Source organism: Triturus cristatus, chromosome 6, assembly GCF_964204655.1.
Source record: "Triturus cristatus chromosome 6, aTriCri1.1, whole genome shotgun sequence".
NCBI classification, from domain to species: domain Eukaryota; kingdom Metazoa; phylum Chordata; class Amphibia; order Caudata; family Salamandridae; genus Triturus; species Triturus cristatus.
Window position 1 is genome coordinate 343,404,287 of NC_140589.1, and position 14,439 is coordinate 343,418,725.

At 43.3% G+C, this 14,439-nt stretch overlaps 1 protein-coding gene across 1 annotated transcript in view; it reads left to right on the forward strand.

The window, feature by feature from the left end:
* Positions 1-10,883, forward strand: part of ADAM17 (ADAM metallopeptidase domain 17) — a 597,876-nt gene extending 586,993 nt beyond the window's left edge. Inside the window, exon 19 of the mRNA XM_085610726.1 lies at positions 8,147-10,883. Coding sequence (XP_085466852.1) covers positions 8,147-8,488 — 342 coding nt within the window. The 3' untranslated portion in view covers positions 8,489-10,883. The remainder of the gene's footprint in view (positions 1-8,146) is intronic.
* Positions 10,884-14,439: the final 3,556 nt, after the last annotated feature.

The following is a 14,439-nucleotide window of genomic DNA, read 5'->3' on the forward strand; positions in this document are numbered from 1 at the left end:
TTCTTCAACTTATCCCTTTGGAGCCGGCAGGGGCCACTGGGGCGGTTTGATTAGGGCTGTTGACTCCCGGGGACTTTGGAGTGGAGGGTAGAGGCTGATGCGGAGAGGGTGGGAGTTTTTGGGGAGGGGAGGATTGGGGGGGTGTTTATCTGTTTTGTTCTCAAACTTTTCTTAAAATGTGATACTTGAGCAATTGCCTGGCAGGCCTGGCCTGTGCTACATCATTTTCTTGTGGGGTCGCCCTCCGGGCTGTAGACCTGTGCGCTGTGTACTGCCCATACTGTTTCGCTCTGCCGGCCGAGGGTTGTAGGCAGTTGAGCTGTGTACTTTGCAGGCGTATCACTTAATAAAAATGATTGATTCTAATATAACTTGTGGAAAACAAATGAGACTGGTAGAAGATGGTGATTTCATCTTCCTTAGGTCTGCTGCATTTTTCACTGAGATAGATACAGTACTAACTGACCATGTAAAAAGTGACAAACTGAGAAAATAAAATACTGGTTTGGTGGGGCATTGCAGGCCTATGAACTTTTAAATGCAGGCCGACTGAAATGAGGTTGAATCCTTCCCCCATGTGCAGTAGTATAAAATCTCGGGGTGAAGATACATCAACATTTTGCATGTCACATTAAGAGACTTTGATGCAATCTGCCATACATTTCAGAGGGATAACGACATACAGTAATGTCACCCATGCTAGGATCACTGCAATTTTGTTTTCTAGAGGCAAGCCAACGTCCTGATGAACTGACTGCAGAAAATCCAGGATCATGCCAGCAGTTTAGTTCTAGGAGCTCTTAAATTTCCGTAAACAATCCCAAACTGAACCATTGGCGTTGGAACCTCTCAACAACCGACTTTGGCTATCTCTATTGTCTTTTTCTGTTCAGTTACCACATTTGCAAACCCTGGCATACAGTTAAGAATGTACAGAGATTTTATTTCCTGGCAAGGTTCTCAGTTTTGCCTTTTTTGAAGTTTTTGTATAATTTCAAACTTTGCTCATGCAGAGTTTTTCTGTGGATTGTGAGATCCTTTTTACCTATTGCAAGATTGTTTATACTTTAATAGAATAAAACCAAACTGGAAAATGGATGCAGAATTTGTCTCTGCAAGTTTACCTTTTGCAGACTTTTTCTACACACAGTAGCAAATATACACAGATTCTTCTCTCAACAAGTTTATAGTTTGTGTACTTTTTAAGTATCTTTATATTGATTCAAGAAATCCATCATACCAACATGGCTACACCCCCGCACTGACAGAAAAAACAACCTTCACAGAACTCAAAGCAAGCACCAGAGGGCACATAAAACACACAATAATATTTTTAGTTAGGAACCTCATAAAAGTCCAGAAATCAGAACTCCAAAGTACCTTTGACCAGCTACTAGTCTGAGACCTTGGGTTTAGAAGATGAAAGATAATAAGAGACATAAAGGGCAAAGTACATTCAAAGAACTCGGAAAGAGGATTTGTCTCAACACAGAGCATCATATCCCACTTGTCCTCCCATCGGTTAACGAGTGGGCATCAGGGTATGATTACACAGATCAGTAGCAGAGGGCCAACAGAAGTCTGGAGTTGCTGGTGCAAACTTCTAAAGTGGGCTCCTCCTTCAGGCCTCCCAGAAATCTCTGTGCAGCCTCTGGATATGCCAACATGTGCATATTCCTCTCCTGCATCCTCCTCATTCCCGGGCCAGATATCAGACTGTTGCCTTTAGACCAAAACTCTTGAAAAATCGATTGTAGTAAGTGTCAATTGGACTGAGTTCCTCAGCTCTAGTCAGGAAAGAATTTCACCATGCACTCTTCCAACACCACCTTTATCTCTGCCCTCAACACCAGGATTCTCAATGAAGGATCCTCCAAGAATGTTCCTTCCCCGTTGGTTATTCAACCTGGGAACCTTGTGGACAGCCTCATCGCCTTCACAACTCCAGCTTCATCAGCGATATACCCAGTAAGGATCTCGCCAATCAGGAACATCTGCCCACCTCCTTCAGGTTTTAAGTCTCTGTAAATATGCAGATTTGATGCTCTCAACAAATTCTCTAATCGCTCCACTTCTGATTTCAACCTCACAATAGAGGTTGAACCTTGAGCTCCATCAGATGAGCACAATACATGGGTAAAATGAGCCAATTGCAACTGCAAAACTCCCACTAGCTAGACCATCTCACCGACTTGGAATTTGTTCACTTCAAGAGGTGCTTACAAGCTTACTGGCTTGCGGTCAACCTTTGTTGGATTTCCCTAAAAATGACTCTTAGTAGTCTGCAAGTCCCTTATTGCAGCCATTAGATGGGACTCTGTGGGATACATCCGCAGCAATGGCCCAGAAACATCACTTTCTCAAGCAGGTAGTCTGGTTTTCACTATAGTCAACCACTGCTGCACCAAGAGCACTCGCGGTCTGTGCCATCCGGCAAGCACCAGAAGCAGTTGATGTTTGACATCTTCTCTGGTGCCCGGGGACTGGGAAACCATGGTCACCCAAGTCCTAGGTACACCCACAAGACGCCACCAGGAGAGGGAATGCTCAGTTTCCAATCAAAAGAAGGATTCCAAACCTAGGCATAATGTCTTGTAGTAGTCTCTTTACTATAGTGCATCAGCTTGGGCACAAGGGTAGGCTTCAATCCATCCAAAGAGCAGGTGTACTGACACCAACACACCGACGTAAGCACATTGAGGAATCTGGATAAATACAATAAAATCAATTTGCATATCTGCCAAGCGGCCCTATTGAGGTGAGTATACTGCTGGAATAGTTTTGTCACTGTTACCAACATAGTAGGCTTGACAAATAGCACATGTGACTGGGCTTGCGGGTGATAGAAGGGAAGTGAGGTGCAAGGAAAAGAGTGCCTGTGGCACGAATCCTGCCATCACTGCTAGCATGAGCAGTACCACAGTAAAGTTGGGCTAAGTTTGGGAGTAAGAAGCAACTACTCCCCCATGTTTGTCACTCCAAACTCCATTGAGATCTTTATGGCAATTTAATTTGTTTGGCGCGCACTTGTAGTTCAGCAAGATCCTGCAGAGTGGGCATGATGAGCACAACATTCTAGGACACTTTGTGATTTCACAGCTGGGGGACAAAGCAGAGTTTTAGCAGTATGATCAACAGAAGCGTTACCTTTGGACACCTCATCCTGGGTGGTTTGGTGAGCAACACACTTAACAGTAGGATTAGCAATTGCAGGGCATTGAGCAAACCTTTAACACAGTGTCCTTCCTTGATGAGAGCTCCTGCTGCCGTAAGGAAACCTTGCTGCATCCAGCGGAGCCAAAAATCGTTGACCACTCTGTAGACATACTTTGAATTGGAGATAATGGTAACAGTTGTCATAGCTGCTAAGATACATGCATAGATAAGGACTATCAATTCTGCTACTTGTGCAGAATGTACTTGAGGTGGACATCTATACTGAACAACTTTAAATTTTGTGCAGATAGCATATTCAGCAACTAGGGCTCTTTTATAATTTCTGATGTACCAGATCACAGTTTTGCAAAGTTGTGTCAGTGGGTGCATCGCAATGTTCGGTCCAGTAGGAAGTAATGAGCAGGCAGTAGTAGGGCTACTCCTCAAGGGGGCCGTGGGGAGAGTGAAGCAGGGTTTAACGCAGGACATTGTATCAAATATGAGAAGCTGACATCAACAGTATTTCATAACTTGACAACCTTGACATGGAACAGTTCTGATTTTTCCATAGTTGGCTGCAGTGCCGTCACATCATCGGGTACAGCAAAGTAAGGGGTGACCCAATTACAATATTTTTGGACACTTCCACCCGATGGACTGAAGCTGTGACAGAACACAAGCACAGAGGGAGCAGTCCCACTATGTCATCAAGAGCAGTACAATAATATGAACTAAGTTTCTTTTTGTCACCATGATTTTAAACCAACTCTCAGAGGGTGAAGGCCTGCCTCTTGTGACAATATAGTGTGAAAGGTTTAGTGTAATCATGAAAGCCTAAAACAGTGCTTCTTTAAAGATACAAATGCTTGTTCTGCTTCCTTGCACCAAAGCAAGAGCTTGGGGTGTTTTGCTTGATGAAATATTGGAAAGGTTTAACTATACTGCTGTATCTCAAAATTCATTGCCTACAGTATTCAGACATCCCCTAAAGTGTGCATACCAAGAGACAATAACAGGACAGAATAGCTTACGGAACGCTTTGATGCAGTAAGTGGACAGGTATCTTTCTCTAGCTAAAATGTTACGACCTAAATATAGATCACGGGGTAAACCGAATTACAATTTGTCATTGGATACTTTGTGCTTTTCTGATCTAATTCTGAGAGCAAATACAGAGAGTCAACCTTGTATTGGTCCAGTAGGCAAGAAGCAACAAATAATCAATATATTTAACCACTGAAGACTCTCCTGAAAAGCCCAGGGAGTGTAAATCTTTCTTAAGTGCTCGTGAAAAGATGGAAGGTGACTGTGTACCCCTAAGGGAGCCTCGACCACATGAGTTGGGACCCCTGAAAGTGAAAGCCAAAATGAATCAATTGTCGGGCGTGTAGGAGTAGAGAAGAATGCAGAACATGAATTTACAAAAGTAAAGGATGTGGCTTTTGCAAGTATACGTGCCAAACAGTAACAAGGTTTGGCAGAAAGGAAAACTAGTTAAAACAACGGAATTGATAGCACTTAGGTCTGACACAAACTATTAGGTGTCTTTACCAGGCTACTTGATAGGTGGAATAGGGGTGCTACAAACACTTCTAGTAACCACCAAAAGGTTTTGTTTCATTAGAGTAGCACTACTGCTTTGGGCCCCTGCTTCTGCCTTGGAATGCAGTGGGTACTATGGTATGTGAAGAAGGTTTTTAATTGAATTCAATGTAATCTTAATGCATTAAAGAGTTAGATCACACCCACCTAAAATTATCATGTTGAGATTACAGAGAAGATGGTACTTGGTCTAGTATATCTGACGTAATATGGGGCGACGCTCTGGTTAAATCTTTTTGTTTCACATGAACCATAGTTTTTGCACACAACTGCTCAAATGGCACTTTTGTTTTCTATTGGCACACTCAGACACCATCACCAGTACAAAACACAGTGCAGTATAATATACGGAGAGGTCCCTCCCCAGCATATTCTTGGGGGAAATATGACTCTGAAGGAAAGCATGTGGTCAGTAATTAGACCTAAGGAAATGGACACAAGATCAGTAATGGGATGAGGAATATGCCTTAGGAATGTCAATCATTAAGCCCGACATTGGATGAATAGGAAATTAAGAGTTTTTTTATTTTATTTTATTAAAGCAGATGTACTAGCACCAGTATCAATAAGACGTGAAGTGATCTTTTTACTATTGACACATCATACGTACAGTTCTTTTCCATCTACAGGAATTCGAGTATGCACAGAGCAGTCTGCTCCCATCAGGCTGTACTAGAGTCTTGGGTATTGATTCGGTGTGGGAGGTGGGCAATCAGTGTCCTGGCTGTTCATGCGAATCCTGGCATAAATCTAGGCAATCGCACTTCCAGCCTCCCTGTTGGCTACAACTGAAACATGAGTTACTCCCACGCAGGGCAAATTCTTCCCTTTTCCACCCTGGATACCTCCCCACTCTTGCTCCTCCCTGTCCACCCTAACATCTTAGTTCTTGCTGGCATCCCGTGCCTCCCCGACCCTTCACTCTGACTGTTTGTTGATTGGATGGCATTTGTAAAGACATCAGTTTCGATTATGTAGAATTTTTTCCTATGATCTTGCACAGCAAGGAAAGGATTTACAACTGAATTCAAATCACAAAGAGTATTGTTTTGTCCACCAGCACATATTGTTCTTCATTGCTCTTGTTCCTTGGATAATAAGCCTCTAGCATTTAAAGTCCGATTTCTAGTAGATTATATTCCCCCCTAGAGTGCAGCTGGTCAAATCCCCTTAACATTAGACTTCTGAGGCGTTGTCTTCTTTTCCTCTCTTGAACTGTTAAATTGAGGTGTCAACCGCAACAAACAGGTGTTAATAGCCGCCCCCGTAGGACAGTCTGGCCACACAGGTTCTCTCCGGCTGCAGCAAGGCCAAACAAGTGGGATCAGGTCATAGGTCATCAAGGTGATCCAGTGGAAGGTACGTGGCATTCACCGTCGCAGCAACGCAGGGTCGGGGCCCAGCAGGGCAGGCCCAGTCACGATGATCAGAGGTCTCAGGAGATCCATTCTGTGAAATATCTTGGCCTGTTAAACATCGGGTGGGCTGCCTAACACTGCTTTTGTGGAGCTTACAAACTGGACCTAACTGTGATGGTTTTGTGCCACTGCAGTACCTGATCCATTGATGGATCAAAAACATTCTTCCCCTCCAACGGCAAGTTGATGTATTTTTCTTTACTTCAGGATTTTCATTCAGAGACTTCAACCTTGTATGCTAGCAAGAGAGACGAGCTCCCGGGAACTAGGAGATCTCTGAACATCAGCATCTTCTGCTGACTTGCTTCATTGATAAGGTTGACTGAGAAATGATATGTCTGCTGTACATTTTTACCGACCAAGGGGCCTATATTGCCAAATTCATACCAAAGGTGTGGGTGGTCGGTCTGAGCGTGCCCATCAGATTAATAGATTTTTTTTTCTGTATACCTCAAGTTATTTTGCCTCTTTGTTCCTATTGCCGGACATGTATTTTCCTTTCAGAGGCAGCCACCACCTCATCAGACTCACTTCTTCACTATTGGAAGAAGGCCTCAGACGATGCAGGGTTCTGGAACTAAACTTACTTCTTGACTTCTTTTCCTAAAAATGGAATGTTTTAACTGTGAGATGTGGTCACTTTTTTCTGCATGAAGACTGTACTTCAGAGATAATATTACAATAGTTGGACACAGAGTACTTTATGCACAGATCTTCGTTCTCCAGACAGCATATAGAGACAGTGCAGGTGCGCTTCTGCAAACGTCTTGCAGCATAAGGCACCTAGAACTTTGTGGTAGATGCTATCTAGGAACGTCACGTAATAAAATGATGGACGAAGTGTTGAAACTTTTCAAACACTCATCCCCCATCACAGATCTGGGTTTAATTCATTGTTATTTTGCTCACCACGTCACCCCAGTTTGGACCCAGCCATATGTAAATCAGTATTGCCCCTGCTCCCCATGAAAATAGGCCAGCCCAAACTGCCAGGTCAGGTTCTCCCTGGACCAGAAAGAGGCATCCTGGGACCAGTTTTGGGGTATCACCCCTCATCAGCGTATAGCAACATCCCAAAATAAAATGATGAATGGGATGCTGAAACTTTTCAAACATGCCCAGTCACAGATCTGGCGTGACGTGGCGAGCAAAATAACGGTGGATTAAACTCAGATCTGTGACTGGGCGTGAATGTTTGAAAAGTTTCAACACTGTCCATCATTTTATTTTGTGATGTTTCTAGAGGTTACTTAGGGTTAAGAAGGTGAGAGCATGAGCTAAGCATAAGGAATAGGGTTTAGGTTCCCAGAGTATGAAGTTTCTGCGCGTGAGAGAAGTAGGTGTATAAAAGTAAAGTGTCCATGCATGAGGGAAGAGGATGTCTGTACGTAGATACAGACACACGTGATAACCAGATATGCAACCAACAGCTGCAAGAAACAGTTTTCTGTTCTGCTAATAAGTGGCAGAGTATCGACAGTTTGTGAACAGGAAACAAGTTATGTTTTCTTACTTGAAATTAACACTTTCTTACATGTTCAAAATGTAATAAGCTTTCTGTACAGGTAAATGCATAGGAGCATGACGTGATAATATCTGTCAGTATGGATGTATGCAATGTTAAACAGCAATGAGATGGATCACCACTCAGGCGAGAGGCACAGACTGTGTGGCTATGTGGTTTCTGGCAAATATTGTAGATTAAAATTTCTGATCCCGTGCACTTCAAAAAGTAACCTTTATAGGTTTGTGCTGCAGTCAGCGAGGGTAGTCTGATCAGTCTATGCTTTTCAAGCAGTTCAGCTGGTTTGTTACTTGCCAACTGTAACATTAATCCTGGATGCTGCTGAGTGTAGACTGCATTAAATAAAAGTGTTGTTCACCATCGTAAGAATGTGCATTACACAGTTCTGAGCCTGTGCTGTTCACATGCTTTTTTAAACACATAACTTTGTTCATGTTTTCTCCAGAATGTTGAAATGCTGAGCAGCATGGATTCCGCCTCTGTCCGGATAGTCAAACCCTTCCCCTCCTCACAACCTGTAAGCCGCTTCCAGCCGCTGCAGCCTATGAGTGCCATGCCTTCTGCGGGGCCCAAACTGGATCATCAGCGAATGGACACCATTCAGGAAGACCCCAGCACTGACTCGCACATTGACGACGAGTTTGACGAGGACCCCTTCCCCAACAGTAGCTCCGCAGCAAAATCCTTCGAGGACCTGACCGACCACCCTGTCACTCGGAGTGAAAAGGCTTCCTCCTTCAGATTACAACGCCAAGGACGAGTCGACAGCAAAGAAACGGAATGCTGATTTCCTCAAGTGTAAAATAAATATTTCATCCAGGAGATTGGGTTAATGCTATTAGGTGTGAGAGAGTGTGTGAGGTAGGGAGAATCCGGAACTAACCTACAGAAAACGGTGGTCTGTCACGACCCTTGAGAAAGATGTGTATTCTCAAATTGCTTTTACATTTGGTAACATTGTGCAGTACAAAAACACGTTGGATTTGCTCATCTTTCGGATTTGCTTCAGTAGTGTAAATACTTGGCATCCTCGAATGGATCATGGAGGCATGGACATGTATGCCATTGCTTAGATTGCAGCTCAGGCTACTCCGGGTTTGCAGTCTGTAAATAACAGAAAATATACCTGTAAATATTGAAGCTTGATTTTGATGTAGGTTTGTGAATTTTAAACACAACACACTCCAAACCAGAATGACCGACAAACTGAAGAGGGGGTGAAAACGGAGCACAAATGCTGCCTTGTCTTAAGAAAATGTTAAAATTCTTCTATGCCAAAATACATTTCCTCGTTGCTGCGGTAGTGGTGGTGACACGGCACCTCTTATCTACCACTCGCTGCCACAGGTGACTTACATTGCTAATCTTCTCTACTTAAAGCGAGGTGTCGATACGTATTGCCTTGCTGTCTCAAACGGAACACTGCACTTGAGAGCAGATGCCTAAACATATCGTATCACTTGCTGAATTAACAAGTTCTGAGTGGTGGAGATCCAAAAACACCATGTACACTCTAATGTGCATTTCGGGAAGACATTATTGTTGACAGTGTAGGTCGGTTTATAACCCTTAAGACGTACATAGAAGGACCATTAGCCTGCATCAGCTCACAGTAGTTTTCCTGTATGAGGCAGAGCTGCATTAATGTGTGTGTAAAATACTTGCGACCCACAGCCCTGGCTTCACTGTGCAGTGAAGTGCGTATATGTGAGATCACCGTCTGTTGGTTGGTAGGATAGGTTGAAAAAAAGCTTACACAGGGCTTGTTTCATTCATATTGATGCTGCCAGATCAGAAATGTTTTCTGTGGTGCTTTTAGTTGGCTGCTTTGGCACCTGTATTTATTCTTGTCATTCACTCTGGTTATAGACACATCTACTCGTTGAAGATATGCATTACATTGCTGCTAAAGATTGGGAGTAAAGTACATTCCAGAGTCCATTTCATCAGTTTTGAAGGCACATAAAAGCACCTAGAGGGATTTATCTTGTCAAGAGGTACAATACATTTCGTAGACCACCTTTCCATACCAAAAAAAGGTGATATAGGGAGTGCACGGGCTTACCTTTTCCGTCCTGTGGGTTTCCCCCGATAAGCTGTAGTCCTGCACTGTTGGGAGCAGAAGGGCCACAGCGTCAAGTTGAAACTGCTTCAGCAGCAGTCGGGCTGCCAAAAAGATCTTAGTCTGAATTTTCAAGGCATAGATTGGGGAAACTCCTATTCGTAAATACAGGGTTCACTCCCTTGAGTTCAAGGCAATACGTCCTTAGTTTGATATTAGAGACATAATGTTGCTGTGTGGTACAAACTAGCAAATTCCATTCACTACCCCTTTGAACCGTAAATCAAATATCTTCTTGTTTTTAATTTATGATATTTAGTAGAAAAGTGTTGCAGACAGTGTCACCATAACTCCTTTATCACTCGTTTCTTGATTGTATAATGTTCAAATGATGGTATGTTGCTCTGCTGAAGAGCGAAACAGAGCTATTTTTCCTGACTGTTCCTAGAACTGAATTAGCATTTTGACATTTTTATCTCCTGCTTCGAGATGAAGGGCATGCCGCCCTACTTAGATTATAATTTAATGTCATGTTCTCTGATAAAAGGTATCAATGCTACCGCAGTTAAATCGAAAATATAAGATCTATGCTAAGCTGCGTATTTCAAGGCCTGTAAATGGAGTAGTTTTGATATGTGCTACTAAGTTTTAGTAGTGTTAATTAACATATGAATCCTGTGAAGAAGCATCCTATGAAGAATTGTTTTGTATATTTCAAATCTAAGTTCCTTATTCTCTTCCCTGATCCTTTGTGAACACACGATAACATTTATCAGCTATGAGGTAATATTTTATAAAACACTTTAAACAGACGCAAAAAAAACCAATTGTGTGTTTCATGGATGTTGTTACGCTAATACTTGAATTTGTGCCTTAAGGTATTAATATTGTGAGTGCTCAGTTACTGGGTTTTATTTTCAATGTGTTTTTTTTTTTTTTTTAAACAAGTGTCAATTTACAGATTTATATGTTTATTGGGGGTCTGGGTGGGGGGTGGCTTTCCATATTGTCGATTTACAGATTTATATGTATATTGGGTTGGGGTGGGGAGTGTTACATATTGTACTACAGTCTACCATAAGCCCCAGTGCAATGTGATATTAAACAAGTTTGTTTCTTATTATTCATCTCCCTCTTTTTTGTAATTATGTTTTTGAATTTCTAGAACTAAAATTATGTGTTGACTTAAAGCAGTGATAATTCTGAAGTACCTTGGAAAATACATGTTCAACTTATGTGCTCTAGATACACATGCTTTCCATACTCCTGCCATCTAATGTTGGGTCCGGATGTTTGCAAGTTGTTTTTCTTCGAAGAAGTCTTTTCCAGTCACAAGGCGAGGGGACTCCTCTTTTCGGTGATAGTGCATGTAGGCAACTCCATTGTTTGATTGTTTTCTTTCCGCCATCGGGTTCGGACGTGGTGTGCTGTGCTCTGGTTCAAGACCGTTCATCGCCATCCCTTCGGTTTGCAACCCACTGTACCCGCGTTGGTATGGTTTCAAATGCATTTTCCCATCCTCCACTTATTGAAAATCAGAAAACTTTCACAGTTGGATCGACAAACTCTAAACGCAGCCTTCAGACCTAGCCCATTTCTTTCACTTCCACTCAAGAGACCAACATCAAGTAATCTGCCAATGGAACCGGCTCCGTTCCAATTTTGCCCTCATTGCCACTCCAAATATCCATGCATTGTCCTTCACAAAGTCTGTAACTTGTGCTTGTCTCCGGATCACAAGGAAGAAGACTGCGACCCCTGTTGCTCATTCCTCTCGAAAAAGACCCTCCGAGACCACCGGGCACGACTGACAGAAATGCAGCGACAAACATCGGAGAGACCCTCGATATCTTCGGGGAAGATATAAAACAGGAAGAAATGGAAGCATCTGCAGCAGAGGAAGAAGAGGCCTTCTCCGTCAAAGATTCAGATTCCGAGCTGGAGAGAGTACTGGAGTCCAAGGACGTTGCAGCTGGTCAAGGTGCCTATGAGTATCAAAGCCCCTTTACCCACAAAACCCGCTTCAATCAAAGATAAGGTTTCTGGGCCACCACTGCCATTCGGCCATGGTAGGCACTGAGAGTCTGCTTCGAACGCCCCGCCCTCTGGCTCAGCATCGAAAGCGCATGTCAAGCCTTCCGGCTTGAGCTCGATTCGAGATACTACACCTGCGCCACCTAAAGCTTTGGTTCCGAAAGACAAAAAACACAAATCCAGCTCAGTCCCAAAAAGTTCGGCACCGAACGGAAAGATGCGCTTCAAAAGCCTCCGGAGCCAATTCTGGAAACCATGCAACAAAAGCTGGATCCAAAACAGAAAAAACTGTTTATAAATCCAGGCACTGGACATATTACTACAAAACCAGTGATACCATCCTCCAAAAGAAAATCCTTCTTAAAAAGAAGGACATGGCTACCTGCCCTCTTCACCCTATTTCTCATACTCCTCCACCCTCTTCACCAGTACATATTATACCACCATCAGACCCTTTAGACATTACACCACAGGGCTCTCCAGGTATAGATCCTGATACAGGATATGGACAACAACCACCAGATCCATGGGATGATTACAATATAGACCCTCCTACAGATGCAGACCCAGATCTATACCCTGCTAAACCTTCCCCTTCTGATGGCAACACCTCATACTAAGAGTTAATTGCCAGGGCAGCTACATACCATGGAGTTACTTTATACAAGGAATCTTTGGAAGAAGATTTCTTATTAGAAACATTAGGGACCACACATAGGACAACACAGTCATTACCTATGTTAAATGTTATGATGAGGCATGCTGAGGACATTTTAAAGATCCAGTGAGGTCACGTATAATAATACAAAGGGTGGATAAAAAAATATAAAACCCCGCCATCTGACTCAATTTTATTAAGGGCCAGTTTCCTTTAGGTTTCTTAGTTTTGTCTAGTGCTCGTAAAAGAGCAAAATCACAAACTACAGGGGATGCACCCCCTCCAGACAAAGAGTCCAAGCTAATAGGTGCCTCAGGTAAAAGATTGGCTGCACAATCAGCCAACCATTGGCGTATAACCAATTCACAAGGTCTTTTGGCTAGATATGGTAGGGCCCACTGGGAGACTTAATCCAATATCTCCCAGAGAAGCACAGAAAAAGAGGGCTGGAACTAGTAAAGGAAGGAAAACGATTTCCAATTCCTCTATTAGGTGTGCGTTAGATGCTGCTGATGTTTCAGCCAGAGGAGTCAACACTAGTATTGTCCTCAAAAGACACACATGGTTAGTAATCTCTGGTTTTAAACCAGAAGTACAACAAACAATACTAAATGCCCCATTCGACAAAGTACATCTTTTTGGTCCTCAAGTGGATGAATCACTTGAAAAAATGAAGAAAGACACAGAAGTAGCAAAATCTATTGGGGCACTACAGTCACCCTCTAACAGAGGCTCCTTTCACCGCTCATTTTATTGGGGAGGCTCGAAAAGTACGTCCACAGATGCCAACACATCTTCCTATACACCACAAAATCATTCCACTCCCTGTTGAGGATTTTACATGGGTGGTTACGGATGGAAAAATGCCATCAATTTCTTCCCATTTGGCAGTCAATAACATCAGACAAATGTGTGTTGGACATTATCCAACATGGTAATTGCCTGGAGCTCACCAATTCAATTTACTCAAGATTCTATTTTGCATTCACAAACCCCCTTCTAGAGCGCCAGCAACCCAACAACTGCTCAAACAATAAGTACAAGCTCTTCTAACAAAAGGAGCTATAGAACCAGTTTGGATGGTTCTCTTTGCCCAATATTACACCTCAGACATCTGAACTTATAAAAAAAACAAAATTATTAAACACTTTATTGTATTATAACATTGACAGGAGAAGCACCACTTACATGTTCCACAGCACATTTTTCACAGACATTTCAGTTATAACAGTGAAACGCTAAGCTTTATGGGAAGACAAATTGTACATAGCACGACAGGGTTTAGGACAGGCGAAATTATACAGACCCACTCCAGCACATATCCACCTCCCATAGCAGGGCGACCAGAAAGCGGCACGTCACCACTAACATAGAGTGGCACTATCTCGTGATATCCCTCCCGTTCCCTCGTTTGCATAAATTACTGTGAGGACTAGTCGGAACCACGCACACCATATCGGGAATGATATATTACTGAGTCATGTACCACTTGACCACCTGTCACCCGGGGGGGTCACTGTCCTCATTACTTTGTCCGGCCCGATACATAGTATACAGTGACCAAAAATTCTTAGGTCTATTGCGGGGGGTAGGAGCTCACTATAGCATTCTGTTTGGGTAGAGCAGTATAACATGTCAGAAGCCCACTGTTTTAACGTAGGGAGTGGGCCCCTGGACCAGCACATGGTCACTCTTCGTTTAGCCATCAAGAGGCCCATGTCAACCAGCCTGCGCACTCCCTTAGGCAGGGGCTTGGAGTAGCCCAGCAGCGCAAGAGCCGGGTCCGGCGTGAGCGCCCGCCCCGTGATCTCTGCGAGTTCCAAAAATACCTGCCCCCAAAACTGGAGTCAAGCTATCCTGGCTGATGACGGCTGATAGCCAGAAACCGGTCCTAGGATGCTTGATTCCGGTCCAGGGAAGACATGGCTTGGCAGTTCGAGCTGGACTGTTCCCATGAGGCACAGGGTCAAGACTGATTTGCATA